Source organism: Accipiter gentilis, chromosome 6 (assembly GCF_929443795.1).
Source record: "Accipiter gentilis chromosome 6, bAccGen1.1, whole genome shotgun sequence".
Classification (NCBI taxonomy): Eukaryota; Metazoa; Chordata; class Aves; order Accipitriformes; family Accipitridae; genus Astur; species Astur gentilis.
In genome coordinates this window covers 7,725,915-7,748,314 of record NC_064885.1, presented here as the reverse complement: position 1 = coordinate 7,748,314, position 22,400 = coordinate 7,725,915, and the positions used below count along the sequence as shown (strand labels likewise).

The window sequence follows — 22,400 nt, the reverse complement described above, 5'->3', positions numbered from 1 at the left end:
CTTCTGGCAGCAAAGACAACCAAAAAGGCCAGCTGATGATTGACTCCAGGTTTTCTGCTCAGAAAAAATCACAGCCCATTCAGAACAGCTGGGAGACTATTTCCATCACTTGACACAGCAGGTCTGGAGAGGAGCTGCTCTTTTTGGACTACACCATCACACATTTACCCCAGTCATTACAGACAGGGAGTGTAGGAGGATCAGCTGAGGTCTTCCCCACTCCTGCCACCACAACATCTCCACTTCTGTCCTCCTGAACTACAGCACTTCTGTCTGCCAGCTCAAGCCCAGCCCCGCCTGCAGTGATCTGAGCTCATAACTCAGCACCTCATGCATAATGAATCTGGGATCTTAACCCACTGTTACAGCCTCCAGCAAAGCTGCCACATCGGTTGACAGCATCCAAGTACAAAGGAAAAAAACCAAACCTCAGTTCTTTCTTTTTCATAGCACTGCTTATGCTTTGCTGTTCACAAAACAAAGTCTTTGCCAGGCCCTTTCCCTCTGTCATAGCTCCAGATGTTTTAACTGCAAGCCACCTTCAAGGAGAAAGCATTTTGGTTTCTTCATAACTCTATGCTGTCTCTAACTTTTCATTTGGTGAGGGAACAAGGAAGGAATTAGGATGAAGCAAGAGCTGAGGAGAGAGCAGATGCCAGATGGCATGATAACAGGCACAGAGCAGCTCTTAAATGGAGTCTCTATGGGATAGAGAGGAACACACTTGAATCCTATCTACTGCAAAACTGATTGGCCTGGCAGATGGGAGACACCACACAGCAGGCCAACACAGCGTCTGGAGGGCTCCGGTTCACTGGATATCTTGGCTTACCTGCGTGGCCAGGCTGAGGACCTGCTGAACCAGCTCCTGTGTCTCCGAAGGCTTTTTTAAGAACAGCTTCACTATAGCAGTCAGCAGGGTGAGCTGCACCTAAGAGAAAGGGGCACAGTAGAGATGAGAAAATTCATCCATGCTTTAGCAACACCTCCCAAGTCTCAACATCCTTTACTGATATGAAACTCAAGTCCTATGCTTTATAACAGCATTATACTATTCTTTGCCAGTGAAACCCATTACAATGAGACACAGAATCTTGCCTGTTGCAAAACATTTTTGCAGACAAGTCCCTGATCAGCACACTGAGATTTATGTCATACTTTTATGCATCTCATCACTTTTCTTCTGTATGTTCTGGTCCCTACTAGGGCTATTACCAAAGAAGTATGCAACATCTAGAAACCCCTCCTGTTCTGTCTTATCCTTCCAGGAAGAGAAGTTTGGGAGACACAGACAACAGAGCAAGTCTACAGTCTCCCAAGAGTTTTATTTTAGCCAAATATTGAAGTTTTCATTGGGGGCATTTTCTGACCACTGCAATAATATTTACCTTCCATCCCATACATACACTGCATGAAATACTACAGATAAGATGTACAACACAATTTTACCTGAGTACTTTCATCATGGAAGCCCTCCAAAAAACTCTCCAACAGCTCATCTGCATTGTCAATTCTTTCTGCATATTCGCCCACTATCCAGATCATGGCAGCTCTGGCATCTGGTTCATCCAGGGAATCTAGGTTCTCACACAGAGTGGCAATGATGCTTTCATACCTGATTTGTCAGAGTACAGGTGGATTACTGGGGTGATTTCAACTTGTTACTCCATCTCTGCACACATAATTCTGCAGAGAATCCTGCACTGAATTACAATGTCTTGTATTTCTATGCAAAAAGCAGCATTTTCACTCAACTACAGAAGATATTCCTAGGCTTTTTCTTTTTCCAGGCTGAGTATTAAGATGTCACAGGGTCCTCAAGAGCTTTGCAGTTTCATTAACCAGCAAGAGCACCCAGATGTGGAATGCAAGACAAAGCTGCCTCCCTCTCTGTTTTGCTAAAGGGAACATTTCATCATCCAACAGTTCAAACCATGAGTTTGTATCAGATCCTGCAGCCTCACTGGCATCTTTAGACTGGTAACTCTAAACTGCATATTATACTTCCCCAAAGGCTTTGCTGTAAAACAGACAATACCCCACACTAATTATTTAGCTTCCCCTATTCCCATGCGTGGGTATCCCTGTCATAAGCAGGCAATCTATCTTGTAGCTGACAGCAGAAATTGCCAGAGAGGCCTGCAGATGTCCCATATTACTTTTTTAGGTGATCATGAAGTCTCTGCTGAAAGACACTGCTGCTGTTCTGTAGCTGAAGAGACAAAACCTTATTGCAGAAACAGCTTAAAAGAAGCCGAGTACTGCCCAAGCCAGAGAGAACACTCGATGGAGAAAGCCAGCAGTGTTCTGTTCAGCACAATCTGACTGGGATCTCAGACCATGAGAGCCATGAACCTTCATGGCCTTGTATAAGCCTTCTAGAGCAGACGAGCAAAACCAGAAGCCTGATGCTGTAAACTTGGTCCAACTTTCCTTCTGGCATTCTCTACAAGAGCTTTACTAGCTTTTGATTAAGGCTTGTACTCAGCATCAATATGGAGTGGTGGGGAAGGAAGCTTTCAATTCAAACTAATAATGTGTCAGGGTGATACCTCATCTAGAGCCAGCCTCCGAATCCTACTGTACCTAGGACCTAGAATCGGAATGGACACTGCTTTTCAGAAAAATGGCCACCTTTGCTTCAGAGCCCTGGTAAGCTATGCTGAGTGAGTTTTACATTGCTCTATTCTGATGCTAGCAGACAAGAGCTTCCCAAACACCTTATACTACTTTCACGTACTTGTTAGGGTACTTGCGGAAGATGTCTCTGATGACCACAATGGCCTCCTGGACCACATAGTTGACCTTGGTCTGGATGAGGTCTAGCAGCGTGCTCACGCAGCGCTCTGCAGATTGCTAGAGAGAAGAACAGAACAGTACAACTAAAACAAGCTGAAGAAACACTCCTTCCCAGCGCACACTGAGGCACAAGGCATGCACAGGAGAAAAGGCCCAGAGTGGGAAAACAAAAGGACGACAGCTACCAACTCAATATGCATGTCCACAAAAAACCTACAGGTTGACAAGTGGTTGTGTATTACAGTGGAGATACCAGCTGACTCCAGCTCCTGTGAAAAGTAACGGTTGAAGCAACCGTGCCAGTAGATAGCTGGATCACCACACAAGAGACCTTAAGAACATTGCCTGCATTACTACTTATATCACCCTCTTGCTGGCTAGCAGTTGAAACAGGCCACTGAACGAGCTTTCCTGGACTTGCCTAAGCTGTGGCAACCAAAGCTGGGAGAGTTTTGACAAGGACTGCTGGAAGGTACGTGGGGAAGCTAGTAGGCAGGAGAAAACCATGCTGTCAATCATGCTGCAAGAACAGCAGCAAAAAGCAGCTCACACCAGCAAGAGGTTCAGTATTTTTGGGGTGAGGTCACTAGCAACATGTGAAGATACAGCTATAAATAGAAATCCAGCTCTTGCTAATGCAGCTTTCACATTAATTAGTTCAAAATTCCCAGCCACAGGCACTGTAACATAACAAGGACCGGACACTGGCATTGTCCAGGAACCAGAACTTGAGACAGAGGAAAATAATTCAGGGAGGTCTATTGCCAAACAGCACAGTGAGGCAGGACATCACAGGAGCAACCCACTCCAGCACCAGAGAGTCTCAAATAAGGACAGCAATTTGGCTATTAGCAGAGCACATATGAAGCCTCATTACACAGCTGGTGATTAATGTGAGAAGCAGACTGCTCATGACACTGCCTAGGCAGTCACCATCAGAACATTCATAAAGCATTCAGGATCGAGACAGATATCATAGGGCACAAACAATAGCAACGTAGGTGGATTTTTCAATTCGAGTGAGCTAACAGTGCCCTTCACTTTCAGAGCACTTGAAGGCTGGGCAGAAGGAGGAGGAGGAGGAGGATTGCTCTGGAATTTAAGTCAAAGGAATAATTTTTTTGAAAATGGACAAAAATCTCAAGGACAAACCTCAAGACCAGTAGAGCCGAATTTGGGACAAGCAGAGACTAAAACCTTTGGCTGATTTCTTGCCCCCGTGACTCTAGCTGTACAACCGCAAACAGTGGCAATGCTGGCGTGGGGATCAGCCAAGAGAGGAGACACTGTAAACCAGCATTTGCTCTATCTTTGCAAACTGGCTCTAAAGGTCGTAAGGCTCTCCCCTGCAATTCACACCAAACAGAAAAAAAATCCAATACAAAGGGCGTCAGAGTAAGGAGAGGTATTGCGTAATTTTATATGATTGGTATCATTTTTTTTATGATACGTCTCCCTCCTTAGCACAGCTTTACAGGTACTGTGCCACTACAGAGTCAGTGAAATGGCAATCTGACAACATCCTACTCTGCACCCTTCTCCTGCTCAAGAAGAGATTTGAGGCCTGTGACCTGGAAGACTCTTCCATTTCATTGAGACTGACCATGAACCTGCCTCCACACAGACTGACATTGCACACAGTAGGAACCCCACTCAGAGTCCTTGCAAGATAGATGCTTCAGAGCTTGCAATTTCATCTCTTGCCAGTTTCTCAACAACTTTCACTAGATGTTTTAACACATGGCCCTGCGGGCCTTTAGGCACTTGGGGTAAATCTGTCCTAAGCCAGCTCTACAGAACTTACAGCATCAGTCACTCTTTGCAACAAGCAGTCCAGCCCTGTCAAAGCCTACAACTAGCAAAGCTTTAAGAGCTACGGAATTCAAGGAAAAGCAAATTAAGGTTTCTTTTTCTTTTCTTTAGACACTTCAAAACATGATTTTTCCAGGAAGAGCACAATATCCACTTTGAAATATGCAGTATTGATTTTTAGCCCAAGAGTCCTTCGGAAAGTGAGCAGTCATGTGGGCACAAGCACAGTAGAGCAGTTCCTCTAACAAAATACATCTCAGCTCACCCCATGCCTTGTAAACACACTGCTACTTGAAGGTGGACCTCCCTGGGGACTGCAGTGCTCTGCAAACTGATGAAAGAGTGCCCCAACCAGAACAGCACTCAAGTTGGAGTGAGGAAGGACAACCAACCAACATCAAAATTGCTTTGTTTTTCTGTAGACACCAAATGAAATCCTGCAAGATTACTGAAGTAGCACACACCATGCTCACAGCTGTAAGCCTCAATGATTTCTAAGAACAAGACTGCTGGCAGAATCTCCTGGAACTGGGACAAATCCCCTTCTAATATGGCTCCTTCTGCTTCTCCTTTGCTTCAGAGGAATCACTATTCTTAGTGCATCCACTTCATTTCCTTTTCCTGTAGGAGTGGTGCTTTGTTTGCATACAATCAAAGCATCAGACGACTTCTTCATCTAGTGCTGTCAATGGAGCAAACTGACACACAAGCCAGATACCTTCACCTCGGGCTGTCAAGTCTAGATACACCACACGGTTTGCTGTAGATATACTCAGACTAACTCTGAGCCCAGCTAGACTATCCATGCAGAATGATGTTGTTCTGACATCCCCCAAATCAATATGACTACTTAAGCTTAGCCAAAACCCACCAGCCCTGCTAGTCAGCATGGGTATTGCTTACATTTCCAAAACAAGCGCTACCTCTGCTGTTAGTACCATGCGCTGCTGCGCAGCAAAGGTAACGCCACACTTGCTCTGTGGTGCATGTCACAAATTTATTTACTGTCTTACTCTTCTCGGAAAGACAATTAGACAAAAGGTAGGATCCTTGAAGGCAGAGCTGAGGTTCCCCATGAATATTAATTCATCAACAGCTCCTGCTGGTTGCGCCCTATGTCAAAAAGCAGATTTCTAAGCCTTGGGAACTTGGACACTGATGGCTGAGAGAATGCTCTTCCATTAGTCATAATTCACAGTGCAAACAGCCTCTAGTAAACACAGATGCACTGGGGACAGGGATTAACCTAGAGATGAGGACACTGTAATGAGTTGTTCTATATTTGCCCTCCTTAAATCTGGCTCTCGTTAGAGGAGTAAACAGACCTCATCTTTAGCAGCAGTGTCTTCCAAGGAGCATTGCTAAAAATCAAGGTTAACGCTACTTATTGAGAGACAATTACACAGTTAGAGGGTCACTGCACATTTGCTGGGACATTATTATTAGTCCTTTGCATATTGAATGTGGCCATCTTCATATCAGGGGTGGGAAGAAAGAACGTAGGGAATGAGAGCAGGAAAGGGGTAAAACCACCTAAAAACACCTTGATACTGCAGGAATACCACCAACCTTTCATGTGAAACTAAGACAGACACATGGTCAAATCCTAGCGAGAAAGTGTCTACTGAGAACTAAAGCAAACTCCCACTTCCCAGCACAAGCACCGCTACAAAAAAAGGCTGCCACCAGCTTCTTTTGGCTTCTCAGTAGCCCTCTTCCCCACTCAAGAGCATTTTCTACTGTTCCTGCTGTGGCTCCATCCAGAGAGACTCCTGCCTGCACACAACATGGAAGAAGCAATCTGGTATTTTGAACTGCAGACATGAAACAGAGGCAGCAATCACCTGCTCTATTGGGCCACACTTAAAAGAAAGCCCATGGCAGTGATAAATCTTTAGGAGCTGAAGGAAGGAAGACAAGGCTGCATGGTGCAGACAGTGGTGTCAGCAGTTGGTGGCCTCTACACAGACTTAGGGTAGTTTAGCTGAAACAAGGGAAACCTGTGCACTGACACTATACTCAGCCAGGCATGATTAGGTTTTTATTTAAATCTGCTGTCAGGCAATGCTCGTAGGAACACACTTTAGCAAAAGCTAAATGAGCTCAGCTGAAATTAGACCACTTATGTGACATTTTGCACTCAGTTATCAGTTTACTGAAAAGTACCAACACCACAGCATAAGTCTTCCCTCTCTTCACAGGCTTTCTGAGCTCCTGTCAGGCATAGCAGATTCATTTACAGGGAGATTAACAGGGACATCACTAAAAAAACATAAGTCTGTTATGAGCATTTTGGTGGATGTTCAACTGGCAGAGGACATTTCAGGCTGCTGTTTTGGGTAACTGCAGAGGTTGCTGGGAACTTACTTGCATAAGCATCTAGGCTAAAGAGAGCACAGTCCAAATGAAGCTACAGGCTATATGGACTTTAACACGAGATAAGCAGGATGGAGCCACTATGTTTGTGCAAATTGCATTTACATGCGCCAAACCTCTGTAATTCTATGCTTGTGTGTTCTATTCAGCTGCAATGAGGGAGACAAAACCTTTCATAATACTGAGTTTCTTTGCACAATCTCCTCTCCTTCCACCTTCAAAACGTCAGGCCACAGCTATTAAAGGAGGTCCTCATGGGTAAGTGGTCATTGTTCCATTGAAGCCAGTGCGGAAAAATATTCCATCAAGGATGATTTAGCTGCTTTGTTCTGCCTGCAAGCTGAGGTCTGAGAGGAGCACACCACCCTCCTGTGATGTACTCGCCTGGAGCTCATGAGTCCTACTGTTCAGCTGGGGCTTTGCCCAAGAGCATGATATATCCAGGTCACTTGATTGCCAACACAGGAGCAAAGAAACTTTGCATATCATGGGAACAAGATTGCAAAGCTCATCATTGTTTCTGAAGACAGAGAATCACAGAAAACCTTAAGATCCAAGATACTTGCCTCAACCTTGATGGCACAGCGCCCAATTGCTCGGACAGCCTTGCGCACAAAGTCAACGTCCACCTCAGTAGCATACTCCTTGAGCTCTGCCAGGACCTGCAGAGAAAGCACACCAATGTGAATCTCTGGGGTCACATCCCACTCTGACAAGTGATGCTACTTGAATACCATAACACGAGCAGGATGTATTCTTCCACAGCTAGCCACACACATTCAAAGCTAACAAACTCTGTAATCAATCTCTATCTCTGAAACCCACTGCTTTGGATTAGGCAGCAAGACTTGGTTTAGGCTGGCCAAAGCCAAAAGACGGCTCAGTCTAGATTATATTCAAATCCCCCTGAACAAAAGCTGGGGGCAAAGTCAGCCCTGCCAAACTTAAATGTTGCTGTTCGTTCTTACACTGAAACTACAGTGAAGTAGGGGTCACATCCATACACATAGATTTTACGTGTGGTTTATTGTACTTATTGTTCTACATTCACTGTATGCAAAGCTCTCAGCAACAACCATTCTTAATCCCTCCTTTTCTGTGCTGAGATGAACATCTGGATCTCTACTGAATCCAAACTGAGGATCCAGAGGAGTTCTGAGGACACCCTGGAACACCTATACAGATATGAACAACAGTATGAAGATATTTCCCCTCTTAAGGATAAGATTTACTGTTTTGTCTCAGTTTTTTTGCTAATGGAAACTGAACAAGGGCTTGAACCAGGACCTGCTGGGATCTTACAAACCACTACCTAAAAAGCTACTTTGTCTTAAACAAATCACTTAGTTTAGAAAGAAAAAAAAAATTTAGAAAAAGACTCTACACAATTTATATTCCCTCATAAACTCATTTGTTTCAGTTTCTCATGTCAAACATGACATCAGGGATTTCATCGTGATGTCACAAATAGATTGCAAAGGAGAGGTGAACAGCACAAAGCGAGACAGTGGTTTGAAAAAAATCTCTAGTCAATGCAAATTGTTCAGAACAGTGACAAGATGAAGAGGCCTTGAAGGGCCAGACTGCAGACAAATAAATCTTCAAGGAGTAGACAGGACATCTGTGTTTTGAAGTTTTATTATTTCCTTGGATGATCTATGTTGCACAGTACTTAGAGCACCCAGGTTTAGTAGCTTATGCTTTTCAAATACTGCCCAAGTCTGAGTGACTCGGATACAACTAGTCTGCTGCCTTGGTCTAGAACAGGCATGGAGATGAACAGTCTTGACAAGCCACACAGGAAGATATTCTACCACACAGGTAGAAGCCTGCTCTCTTTGCGTCTCATTTCAGGGCATATTTCTGATGAAGCTTGGATTGTTTTTAGGAATGCCTCTTTAGAACCAGGAGAAGAGTCATTCGTTAGTCTGCAGATTCCAACCCCAGACTCTGCCCTCCAGACACCACTGCCTTTCATCCAGACAACCTGCATTATCTAAACATTATGCATTAAAATTGGTATGGAACCTACCAAGAGTAAATAGAAAATTCTGAATACATTCTCATGGAAACTGATTTTTAAAACGTTTTCCATGTCCCCAGGACAAAGGGGGCATGAATTATCTTGCTCTGTTCCAAAAAACATCAGAAGAGAGAGCTGAAGAGAGCTGCTTAAAAATGTCACTTTAAATGAAACTGTTCTGTGACAATTAGGATAGCACAATAATAGCACTAACCAGAGACATTAATCATTCTACATTAGTGTTAGGCCTTGTGGCAAGGGTCGCACTCGAGACCACTTCCTCTCAGAAAGGAATGTGGATTAAAACAATATCAAATCCAAGGAGAATCTACGCTGTAAAGCAGTATCAATTTAGTTTAGCTTTAGCTTTGTGCTATTTCAACTCTGGAAGCAAGCTAAGCAAAACAAAGGTTATTTTAGCTCTGAAGAGTGCCTGTGCAAGGGTTTAACAATTTAACCAATACACTTGAAATTCACACTTCAGTAATGTTTGGCCTTTCTGAATGCCCCCGTTACAGGCACACCTCTCTCACTTGAAACAAGCCTCTCATTCCAACCTCAGCACTAGCAGTGACTCATTTGACAGGAGACATCAGCTCTCCTCCTGGAATTGTAATCTGTAAAACAAGACCTACCTAATGGTCACGATCTAAGACATACTGTGCTATTAACATTTAAATTATGGAGGAAACTCCAACACCTCCCATTAAGTAGCTGCAAAGAGCACTCTACCAGGGACAGTGATGCCTAAAAGCCAGGACAACACTAGAAGTAGCTGCATATATCCTCATGCAAGGACCCCGAGATGGTTTTCCATCCCCAGAACACATGCAGAACACATCAGAAGTTCCTCAGCTAACCTGGGCAATGTTTGCTTGAGAAGCTAGGCGGATCATGATGTCCAGTTTCTCCAGTTTGACATAGATGGGGTCATTGTACTTCACAAAGAACACCTTGATTTCCTGCTTCAGGATTTCAGGCCTGGAGAGAACATAACGTTGTTTCACTTAAGGCTGGTAAAAACAATGGGCTATATCCTAATTTGTTTAGAAATCTACTCAAACATTCATTGAGAAACAGAATGGCGTCCCTTTGTGTCCAGGACATGCAAACAAACATACGAGAACAACATTTTGAAGAAAGTTAGAAGCTGGAGAAAAAGATTTAGACACAAAATGCAGAATTCAAGTCTGTCTATGCCTACATCTCTACTTCCTCCATTTGAACTGCTGAGCCAACCACTTCAGTTAGTCAGTGGATGACAGTGTTTTCAGTGAAAGACTAACATCCCCATCTCAATGCAAACCCCACCTACAAACTCATTTTCTGCTTTCACTTGCAAGATGCCAGCGTACAGTAACTCTGCCCTGAATACAATCTACAAAGTGCTATCCAACCTATCCCACCTTTCCAGCAAGGAACAGTATTTAAACATGCATGTGGGAGTAAACTGGTGAAAAAAACCAACCCACTGTACATCAGTATGTCACCAGCCTGCTTTTTCTATGCTGAAGAGAACAGCATAGGCACATTGAGTTTCTACAGGTCACTATGAACTGTACAGTTACACCCTCCTTCCTATTTGCAATCTAATTTAGAGTCTGATTAGAGGGAAGTTCTCACGGCTCTTAAAAAGGTGGCAAATAGAGAGGCAGGTAAAGAGATACTGTATGATACCAGTATCACAAGTATGCTGTAAAGAAAATTAATTCAGGCTACCAGAGTCATGAGACTCTTCAAACTGTCCCTCGAGGGATCTGAACCTGGATTAAACGAAGTTCTGTGCATGTAGAAGTATCTGAAGGTCTGAGAACTAGATGCCCTTCGACAACCCAGGAATAACAGCTCCCTGGGGCTTTACCTTTTCTGCACAATCAAGTTGATGTTCCTCAGGGCAACATACTGAACTTCAGGCTCTCCAGACAGCAGGGTCACCAGCGGAGGGGCAAGTTTCTTCAGCAGCATGTTGTAATAGTCAGAGTCCTTGGGAAGAAGTTCCAGGAACTTCATCAAGACCTTCACTGCTGACAGCACCACTGCTGAGTTGGCATGAGACAGCCGAGGGGTCACCCGTTCACAAATACTGGAGAAAGAGGAGTAAGAAAGGGTTCACACATATTTCAGAATGTCAAATATTTCAGGTCTTATCTGAATTTAGAAGATTGTACATGGCTGAAAACAGCTTCTCAGACACTACTCTGCTTTGGTTTTGTTCATAAGAGCAGGCAAAGTCCTGCTTTCCTGAACACAGCAGGAAGCAGACAAGAATGACTTCTCTCACAGCTTCAAGCTTCTCTCCTGCCACAGTTAGCTCAGGAACTCTTCCAGATCTCAGCATTACAGCCCCAACACATATTCAGTCATTAGTGCTTTCTGCCTTTGCCTGGTGGTATTCTCTATTTCTGTGATCTCGTCTGTCACTTACAATCACAACTTTAAAAAAACACCTATGAGAAAAACACCTTAGCCCCCATATAATCGTTCAGAGGTGATACACGCTTCTGGCTTGCTTGGGGGGGTTTGCTGCCATTTCAACCATTTGTTTCTGCAAAAAAAGGTTTCTGTTACTCTGAAGATATAGGGAAAGAGTGACCTAAATACCCTCCCAAGTCTCAGCTTCACCACTTGCCTCAGTGGATCCTACAATCAACAGCATCCTAAACAACCCATCCCAAGCAGAAAGGAAGTTTGGGTTCATATGGTCTTTCTTGCAGCATCTGTCAAGTTTCTTTCCACCCCCTCCTGCATATTGCTAACCCAGAACAATCTTATTCCCATCTGTGCCTCCTGAAGTTTCTTTCCCTGAAAGATTTGCTTTCAGCCACCCTGGAAGGGAAGCAGCATGGCTAAGTGAAGAGCAGAGGAGTCTAAGTCAGAGTTGGGGGCAGTCCCCAGCCACCTCTGCCCAAGGTCACCTGGCACGCGAAAGCTGCTTCATCTCTCTGTGCCTCAGTTTCTCCACGCACAGGGGTAACATCATCTGCCTTGCTGTGAAGGAGAACACTATATAAAACTAAATGCTGTCATTCTCCTATCTGAAATAAGGCAGGCTCCAAGAGTCAAACTCCACACAAAGGAGTAAGAGGAGTTACTGCCCATCCAGTTTTACACACCACTTCAGAGGAATTACGGATGAGGAACTGGGACATGTTCACAGTTGTTCAAACTAGTGGTCCCTTTCTGACATAATAATAATACTAGCCTGACACCCTGGAGATCTCTGCAGGTTTCTAGCACTCATTAATAGCTGTTTCTGGCACAGAAACAGAACACAAGGGGGAGGGAGGTGGGGAGAAAAAAAAAATTAAAAAAAAAAAAATCAGCAAGACTACTGGCAGGCATTTTTTAAAAAGTGGATTATCTGTTGTGTCTCAAACACCAGTCAGTGAAGAAACCCATCAAATTCAAAAAGGCCTGCCCAGGACTTTGCACTTGGGCTTGTGCCCCTTCCTTCCCCTCCATCCCCCACATCATCTACATGAAATATATCAAGTCTGAGAATTCCCCTGTTCCAAATAATTCTTCTTGCTGGTTCCTTGTTCTCTTGGGTACAGGATATGACTTTTGGCGATTCTGGACACAGATGAGGAGGAGGCCTGAAGTGCATGAATTAACACTCCACTACCTAAACCCTAAGGTCTTTGTATTTAGGTTTAGTCATTGCAGCTAAAGGTAAAAGCACAAGAATGAAACTGGAGTGATAAGAAAAATCATTTCCTTACCTTTATTTTCAGTTCTACCATATCACAGACCAGTTTGGAAAAAATATTCCAGTCTCAGACCTGTAGTACTTTGGAAGCCCCCAAACCTATAAGGGCTTCTTGTATCTCAAAGTAGCAAAACCAGATTTGAAAGCTCTGATTTAAACCAGAAAATCCTCCAAACAGTGCTTCCATTGTTACAGGTCTTGTCTTGGGCTGATTGCTTCTTAGTAGGGCCAGTTCCCATAAGAATTAGCCTTTTAAATGGAAAAAAGTGAAAGAAAAAAAGCTAACAATAAATAGAGAAAGTGGTTCTGCAACGGGAAGGGGCAGATTTCCAGCATCAGCCCAAAGTACCAAAAGTTGCCTTCCTTTTAAACCTCTTTTACTTCAAGTCTTACTTGTGCTGTTACAGACCTCAGCAGAGACTCCTGTTATCACAAGTCTTTTTCAGGAGTTGTAACACTGCCAAAAGCCTGCAAGTGCCCTGCTACCAAATAACCCCAAGCGGCCCATGCAAAGAGCATGAACAACTGTACCTCTGAGCTTCGCGATCATCCTTGGGGTTGTAGTTGGACAGGCAGTCCAGGATGAAGATCTGGCCCCACTCTGTGCACTCATTTAAAGCTGTCAGCAGCTTGTTAATGTTCTGAGGATTCAAATCCAGCAGGTTGCTGTTGGGATGAGATTCACTGATTTCTGACAAGGCAGCCACAGCGTTTGCTACCACCTGGAAGAAGAGACAAGAAGACGCGTTCTTTGCTAGCATGTCATCAATGACTTGGCAAGGATTAACTTGGGCTTAGCATGGGTTACACATGGGGAAAAACACAGAGATCCTGGTGTGTGCTATCGGCTGCTGAGCAGCAGCCGCCATGTCAGTCATCCGAGCCTTCAGGGACCAGTACAACCTCACAAACAACCTGGTGAGCCCAAAGCTTGACTGTAACCTTGCTCTTTGCCAAAATTTGAAGGGTCTCTTGGGGTGGAAGTGAAAGAATAGCAGCACAGCAGGAGGGGGCTGCTGACACACACAGGAAACATGAAAAGCCAGCATGGGTGAAAAGAGCATTTTGCCTGAGAAATTATAACTTGAAAGTATTTTTGTTGAAGATAAATGAAAGTTAAAGTCTCCGGTGGACAGAATGGGGTCCTGGGACCAGGACGTCACAAGAAACTTTACTCTGGAGAGAACTAAAGATGGCATCAGAGAGAGTCCACATGGAACAAGAACACCACACCTTCCTGCAGGCTCCAGAGTTCCACCCTGGCTTGCTTCAAGTAGGCATCATCTCCCCTCACTTCCAGGAGATGCTCAACTGATGGAGTCAAGGTCTCAAAACCTCTAATAGCTCTACTCATTCAGGAATGGATGCCTCTTGCCTGATTTCCCCTTGGCAGTCCCATGGCACATTGCTTAACACAATCCGAGCAATGAGAAGAACCGTCTCCTCCGTAAGAGGAGATGTCCCAGGCAGCCTTCAGCTCTGTAGCAATTCTGTCAGGTCACCCAGTTTGAAAGCAAACACACCATTTCCCTAAAATGGACAATTCCTGCTAAATTTTTAATAACACTTATTTCAATTTCAAATAGTCTCCCTATCATCCATGTGTCTGCTTTACAGAGACAAGGCTTGCATTAGCACAACTCATCACTGAAAATATTCTTGCTACATTTAAGACTATATAAGGTCTTCTCTTTTCCAAGCATGGATGAAAGGAAGCAGAGAGGAGGTCCAGGGTCCAGCTTCACAAGAGCAAAAAGTGGGAGTGCAACACAATTTTCTAATTCTTAGTTCCATACTCAAGTTCAACAGTTATTCTAACAGATGCCATGTGAAAATTTTTAAAATAGAAAAGTTGCAGAATATATAGACAAAAATAGAAATTTGCAGACGAGATGAAAGTCTCTTATCTTTTTTAACTAACTAGAAAAGGGATTTAAGCCTGAGTTTGACACACAAAACTGATATACCCTATGAAAAGGCATTTTCAGGATATTTTACAATGTATATCATGTCCAGCCACCACACTAAATGAAGACTTATAGCATTATTTTCTAGGGGATTAAGCCAGAGAAATGTCTTATCTAAAATAGCCTGATTCTTTGGATTCTTGGACTAAAATAGTCTGATTCTTTGGATGACTAAAGATGTTTTTGATGCAGTACACTGAAAACAAGAACACCACGACCAGAAAATTCTCTGCATTGTTCCCATCACCGCTTGTCATTAAACCAATATATTCCAAAGTCATTGCACAAGCACAGTAATGTTGATTGTTTTGCATTTCACACCTAGAGGTCAGAGATAGGATTTTGATCCAAGATTTTATGAATTTCATTAGTTGAATGAGCCTTCTGTCACCAAAATCATTAGCAATCAGAGCTGCTGTCTTCTTGTACTGTTTTAATGAGTAACTTACTAAGATATGCTGCTTATTCTTCCCATTACTTAATTTGCTTAATTCCTGAATGGTTAATGTGACACAGCATAAAAGTGAAGTGAAAGACTGTTTTAATTTCACTATATTTTGGAAGTTTACAAGTGAAGACAAATCATAAGAGCAATTGAAAAGTTTAAAATCATTATGAAAAAGCACTTATAAAATGAAACGAGAACTTTGGAAAAGAATTTTGAAGTAACAAAAACAAGTTACAGAGCCAAAGCATCACAGAAAGGTACCCGTCAGTTGTAGTAAGGAATAGGGCTGAGGTCTGGCAAATGCATGCACACTGCCAGGCACTACTTGCGTTGCAGTAATTGGGCCATGTGGATATCCTAAACCCTGGGGCAAATACAAGCCAAAGCAGCTGTGCTTAAGTTTCCTTCCTTGCAGAGTAAGTAAAGTCTATCACTTTGAGTTTGCCACAGGAAAAGGATGCACAGAAATGCTGTTACCATGAGCTGCCTGGTACACACTAGCTCCAACCCAGAGACCTGACTGTGAATGAGGGATTGCTTTCAGGATCTTTTGGGGCTCTTTTCAGAAACTAACATAGCAGCAAACATGCAAATGTCTAAATCAAAGCTGAGGATGGGACACTACATGACAGCCCACCAGATGTCAGATTTCCATTAAAAGCATCCATGAGAAAGAGTGTCACATGGCAAGATGCACTTAGGAGCATGGGCTGTGGTCTCCTTGGGTGTTACCAAAAAAAGGACTAGAAGGGGCTGTGAAACACCTGGTGGCAGCTCAGTTCTGCCAGACGAGCTGGGATCTATAATCTTATAGTCCACAATTAAAGCTGGTCGTCACCTTGTAGCTCAGCAAAACAGTGCTGCTGTCAAGTTGGTGACAAGGAGATAAATGAAGCAAAAGGGGATAAGGGAAGGGATGGGGAATATCTTCAAACTTTAAGCAACATTTATTAAAAAAAAGTACTTGCTGGCGATTCGCACTGAACATATTGATATGTTATGGTATGCCAACAAAAATAATTAGCATCTTCAAGGCTTTTTACACAGCCGCAGCACAGTTGAAATGAAAACAGATTTCAGGAACCAGTCCAACATAAACACTGGTTCAAGTATGCATGCTCACCTCTCTTCATTGGCACTGCCATCGCCTTCATTACGAGATAGGAACATAGAGCAATACAAGCTGGCACTGCATGGTTTCATTCCAGTACACAATGACTCCCGCTTTGCTGACAGCTCTCTCTAAGTGATGGCTCAGGCAACATGTAAACAAAGATTGAAGCATTGTCCACAGTTGGGATACTAACACTTATCACTTAGGTATGGAAAAAAAGCCCATTAAGAACCAGTCAACACCAATTCAAGTATTACATCACCTGGTAACCTAGTATATACTTTGGCAGTCACATAAGTGTGATCAGAAATATTTAGAAAGATGTTTTGGCCAAAGAAAATCTACAACATCAAAGCTGAACCTTAAGTCTTCAACTCAGTTGATGCTTCATCCTTAACAGAGCAACACAAGATAATGAAGTCCAACCGCACTGAACAGCAAGTACAAGGTACAAAGTGATATAATAAGGTACACAACAGGTTGGGTTTTTTCCCTTGAAAATAAATAGCAGTGATGATGTACTTGCTGGGGGACATATTAAAAGTAAAGCTAAAGCTTTACAAGTGGTATAGGACAAAGTCCTCCATGGAAGTGGACAAGTTTCACGGCCAATGCCACACCTTGGCTGAGGAAAAAAGCCATAAGCTTCTTTAGCAAACAAAGTACTCCCTGCTTTTCAAAACATGCAACAAGTTCATTCTGATGAGAAACCAACCAGGAGTTGTGTAACTTATTTCACAGATTGGAAGAAGGAGACTAAAAGGACAAGCAACTAACATCTAGTATAGTCTTTAGTTCTCAAAAATAATGAAAAAACCCAAGGTCAACCCACCAGCCAAAGATACGTGAGCCCAAACAGTTAATGAACAGGAAAAGCTTTTAAAAGCTTAATAAGTTAACTCTATGGCAAAATGCCTGACTTGACTTGCAATTAAAAATACTGTCTTTAAGCTAACAGCTACCAACCAATGAGACTCAGCCTAAAAAAAAACCACCTAGGAAGTACAAATGCAGAGCAGATTGAAGATTTAATAATAATAATTATAGGTCCCTGGTTTGCTGATGTAAATCAGTTCACCCTGGGTACATTTCAACATTATTCAAATGCAGTCACAGCAACATCCTGTTAGAGCACAGTTGAGCCGAATGACAATAAATCTGCTTTTTGGCTGGAATTTCCCAACAAATTTAGACTCTCAGAGAAGTGTCATTGGGATAAGGATAACTAAATCTCACAAGCTCTTACTAAAAAAAATAATAAACCTTCCACTTAAAACTACATTACAGATTTAACAAGAACCCAACATCTTTAAACCCACCTACAGACAAACCCCTTCTGCAGCCAGAGAGACCAGATCCGACCTCACGGAGAGCTGCAGAGGTAGGAACACTGATTTGCCAGTTATTCCTTCTGGCAGCTCAAACCTTTATCTCAGAGCAAATGGTATAAAATACATTAACAAGGAGGAAAGGGGGTGGGTGAAAACCTGAGTGTCTGCCTATCAACCCACACGGAAAAGCTTTGCAGGGGGTGGGGGGACAGGAGGGAAGCTAGGCAGATCTAGAACGCCAAACAGTCAAAGCAATCAGATTATTTTGCTAGCATCCCAGGCTAATTGGGAATTAAACCAAGTGTGTAACAGAGTTAATGAAATACAATGTTCTGCTGCTTAAAACAGGAACCTCTGGCTCACTATCCCATTAAAATGGGGAGAAAATGAAGAAAAGGAAAAGTTAAGGGGCTCTGAGAAGATGCTGAGGAAAGGCAGCCTTCCCCACATAGCTGGAGGCTCCTACCCTCAAGGGAGCCAGGCACCACATGATGTTTTCAAGAACAGAAAGGTGCTGACATTTTCGAAGAGCACTCTGAGCTTGCATGGTACGTTTGTGTCATTAAGCACAGACTCCCAGATGGGATTATTAGGGGCATTCGCATGGATGCATATTTCACAGGACCGCTCATTTTCATGGCCACAGACAATGCTGTGTGCCTGAAAGGTCCCTAACAAGTACTAACACAGGCAAACTCTCTCCAGATTACAGGACCCCTACTTCTGTTCATATTGTGTCTTTCATCTACAGGCCTCCTTTACTTTGCTTCCCTAGAAAAGGTCTACGAACAATTAAAATGGCCTAATCGGGCAAGTCAGAGAGCGTATATGAACCTCTCACACTGTTAATGCATGCAACATATACAGCTTTAAATGAAAGCTCTGGGAGACTAACTCATCCTCAGTCTATGTATCATCTTGGAAAGTAACAGCTCGCCTGTTCAGCCTTAATTGTGACAGATTTCCAGGGCTCTGGGTAAGTCATTCATCTTCCATTAATTCCATTCCAGGAGATTGTACTTTAGCACCTAAAAGTCTGGAACTGCACTGCTGGATACGCGATCAGTTCCTGACCACGTCCTGAAAATTGCCTGGGTGGGGAAGACCTCCTGCTTGCTTTTTGCAAGTGGAATGACTTTTTCTGGAGGTGGCAATGAAAGGGAAGTCAAAGTGTTATGCTTCCCATGGCGTGCTTGCCCTAACTGGTTTTTGCACTTCCCTGTTCCTACTATGCACTGCAGAAAAATGCCACTTTGTGGCAGACTAAAACCCTGTGCCCGCTCTCATGTCCTTGCAAAATCAGAATGTGTTAGTTATAAGACAGGAAACCATACTTCCCCCAACTGTTGAACCCCTTGTGGTAGGTAGACAAGAAGCTGTTCAGGGATGGCTTCAACACAAAGGGTTTCTCCTTGGTACAGCTGAGCCCCACAGTGCAGTAAACTAAGCTCTATAAGAAGCCACCGAGGGTCTGCAACCCCCTGTGCTACTTCCAGAAAGCACCATAGTCTGATCTCAGCCTGGATCAGGCACCTATCACACACCAGGAAGGTTTCTTTTGCAGGTTTTGTTTGTTTGTTTTTTTGTAAGGCCCTTGGCAATTTTCCTTGCAGAGGTTCTCACTGGCACCATCCAGTGGCAAACAGGGCTGTGTCTGATCCAAGCAGCTATTTATAAGAAAAGCACCAGCTAAGCATTAACAAAAACCTTATGTAGCCCTAAAAAGCAGGGTGCAGAGTTACAAAACATCATAGCCACAGCATTTTTTGACAAATGGTGCTTGTCAATAGCCAGAAGTGTCTGTTGCGATTGAAAATGTAACATCTAGACACACATCAACAAAATTCCCCTGGACCCTGCCCTGATTGATGCTAGAGATCCTGGAATGATCTATTCGGCAAGACTAACATTTTGGAAATTAGACACGTACTGGTAGCAGTAACTGGAAGGACATGGGTCTCTGATGGATGAATTTGTGAATTAAGCTTTATAGATAAGGGGTCTGAGAGGACAGACTCTGCGGAGTCATGGAAATTCATGCATTATCATATAAACTCGTTGCATCTCTCTGCCAGAGTGCTAGTATTCAAAAGGCAGGGAGAAGCAGAGCTTCTATGGAAAGTGCATCCCTCATCCACAAGCCTACCAAAAACAACAACAAAAAAATCACGTCCCACATGGAGGCTTGAAATTCCCTCAGACCTGTTTAGGACAACAACCAGGAGGAAAAACTAGCTACTCAGTAAAGTCAGACTCCAGCCTTCCTCTAGAGAAGCAGTTGCAGAAGCTCAGCCCGAAGCCACAACCACAGGCAGAGCAAGTGGGATCAGACTGGCTAACCAGAAGCCATGGCATCGATTACAGATGGCAGGTCTTCCTTCTTCCCCAGTTTAAATCTTTGCAGTCAGACTGCTGCAACACAGACACACAGCTGGCTTCTGAACTCTGAACTTCTGAACTCGCAGTCTCCCACGTTGCCTCTTTCAAGCATCCCACCACATACATTAACATAGCCACTGTTTTATACAGGCTTCTCTGCAACCTCTACCTATTTCATTTCCAGCTTGCTACTGCTAGCTGTCTCCTTGCTTTGCAAAAAGTGTTCCTTTCCCTCCCAGGCAGCCTCATGTAAACAGCAGGAACATCCATTAAAGACCCCCAAAGCGAAGCCACCACTCTTCATCAGCCCCTAAGCAATGGTCCTGTTCACTGTAACATATCCAACAATGGGTAAACAAATTCCACCTACCAATGCCTACAAATGCCATCAAGTGTCTCAGAAGGAAATATTATCTCCACCTGCAGCACAAACAGATTGAAAAAAAAAACACAAACCACACTCAGAACCAACACAGACATGGCTGGGGGACTTCAAGATACAGTCTTCATTCTGCAACACCTAGGTTGAAAAGAGGGACATTTTGTGGCCAGTGGGGCAGCCAGGGTACCTTAGAGGCAGCTCCAGGCTGACAACATGCTGCAGAGGCACAACCCCCAGCTCCTAGTAATATTCAGCTCCATACTAGGATGTGAATTTTCAAGTCCTTCCGACCTTCATGAGCAGGAATCATTAATTCATCCAGCAGTGGCTGTTCACTCCTTGCACTAGATAAAACATCAGCTGCAGAGGAGAAAACACACAGCTGTGAGAAGTACAAGTTTCCCCATGAGTAACAAATGCTTTCCTGTGCCCATGAAGACGGTGGTGTTCCACTCCCTGTTGTATAAGGGAAGTGCCATGTCCCAGACTGCCTCCCACAAAGTCCTTTTGGGACTCAGAGGACCACCAACAGTTTCTCAGCAAGGGGTTCATTTCTCAGCTTTATTATACAGAGAGGGATAAAATTCCTGCAAAGTACGCAGCAGAGAACAGCCCAGGAGGCAAAAGCTGCTTCTGTTTCTAAACAAGCTTGTTCCTCAGGACACAATCTCAGAAAGACATACTGCTTGCCAGCTAGTAGGAAAAAGAACAAAAGGTGGACCTTCTTCCTCCATAAGGCCATCCAGGAAGCCCAAACATATACTCTTAAGTTCTGGTTGGCAGAGGAGGAACGTACATGGCTGGCAGTCTCAGCAGGAGTGACAAGAGAGCACTATGATTTATATCAACCGGTTTTTAGTCTAGTCTGTGAACTACAGAAACTCAGTACTGCCAGAAGAAATTCTGATTAGATCAAGAGGGACCTCACCACCTCTAGTTGTCAGATCTCAATAGATTCCCTTCTTAATGCAGGTTAATGCTAAAGGCAAAAAAACCTTCAGGCACAACAAAAGAGTTTAATTATATTCCACACACTTGGTGTATTTACTAATCAGCTTCTTATGTGATCTCAGTTTACTCAGTATTGATTCACAACAGTGTTTCTCCCAATAAACTGTGACGTGTAGATGGTGTAAAACATGACATATTATTGGACAGCATGTGCTGTGTCTATACACCCCACAAAACCACGGGAGCAGAACAGCCACACCTGTGAAAGCTTTGATCCAGCACATCACAGTGACAAAGCAGAATATGAAGACAAAGAAATGCTACAAGAAGGAATTAAAAACCCAACACCACCTAGAAAAGAACTGGGAGAAGGTCACATGAACCTAACTTAAGCCATGTGGATAACACATAGGTTGACAAGAAAACTATTCAATGGCTTAAAAGCTACCCTAGAAGCTCAAGGATTGAAAATATTTGGAAAGAAAGGTTGTTCCATTCAAATATTAAAAGACCAGTAAGACTTAAGATGGATTTCCTCTTAGGTTTTTCTGCTAATATTTACATTCCTGAAGAAAACCAAGCGCAGTGATAAAAGCCAGGAAGGAACTAGTTACAAAATAAGGTGTCAAGTGATCAACAGCTTTGGTTCTGCTTTAAACTGCTGCCATCTCGTGGTCTTGCTCTTCATCACCAGGGCTCAGCACTTGGCAAGGCTCCAACGATGAGCCGTCATTAGGTCCAATTCACAAACATCAGAACAAGACAGTATCAGGAAAAAGAAAAAAAAAAGTTTGTCCAAGACTTCAGAGAGCCTCTGGCCATCAGTAGGTGTGTAACAGACCTACCTCTCTCATTCCACTATTACCTGCTGCTGTTGCTGGGTTGAAAGGCATTCTGCAGTAACCTGCCATCCTGTGTACAAGCAGTAGTACACAAAATCCTGGGACATCATACTGAAATCATATTTTGTTAGAACATGAGGATTATGGGAGGACATGCCTTCTGAGTTGCACTATACCAAAGGTACCAGCAAGAAAGGCCCTGAGGCCTTAAGTCCAGCTGCAGCACACTGACAGCCCAAAGCAGCCAGGCCCATTCATCCAGACCTG

The 22,400-nt window shown here is 43.5% G+C and overlaps 1 protein-coding gene across 3 annotated transcripts in view; it reads right to left on the bottom strand.

Moving 5' to 3' along the window:
- The window catches only part of AP2B1 (adaptor related protein complex 2 subunit beta 1), an 82,032-nt gene that overhangs the window by 45,421 nt on the left and 14,211 nt on the right, over positions 1–22,400 (bottom strand). For all 3 annotated transcript variants that reach the window (XM_049801948.1, XM_049801950.1, XM_049801949.1), the window contains exons 6-12: positions 13,251–13,441; positions 10,872–11,093; positions 9,871–9,991; positions 7,554–7,649; positions 2,741–2,856; positions 1,450–1,615; positions 833–931 (exon numbers count right to left, since the gene is read on the bottom strand). In XM_049801948.1, coding sequence (XP_049657905.1) covers positions 833–931; positions 1,450–1,615; positions 2,741–2,856; positions 7,554–7,649; positions 9,871–9,991; positions 10,872–11,093; positions 13,251–13,441 — 1,011 coding nt within the window. The remainder of the gene's footprint in view (positions 1–832; positions 932–1,449; positions 1,616–2,740; positions 2,857–7,553; positions 7,650–9,870; positions 9,992–10,871; positions 11,094–13,250; positions 13,442–22,400) is intronic.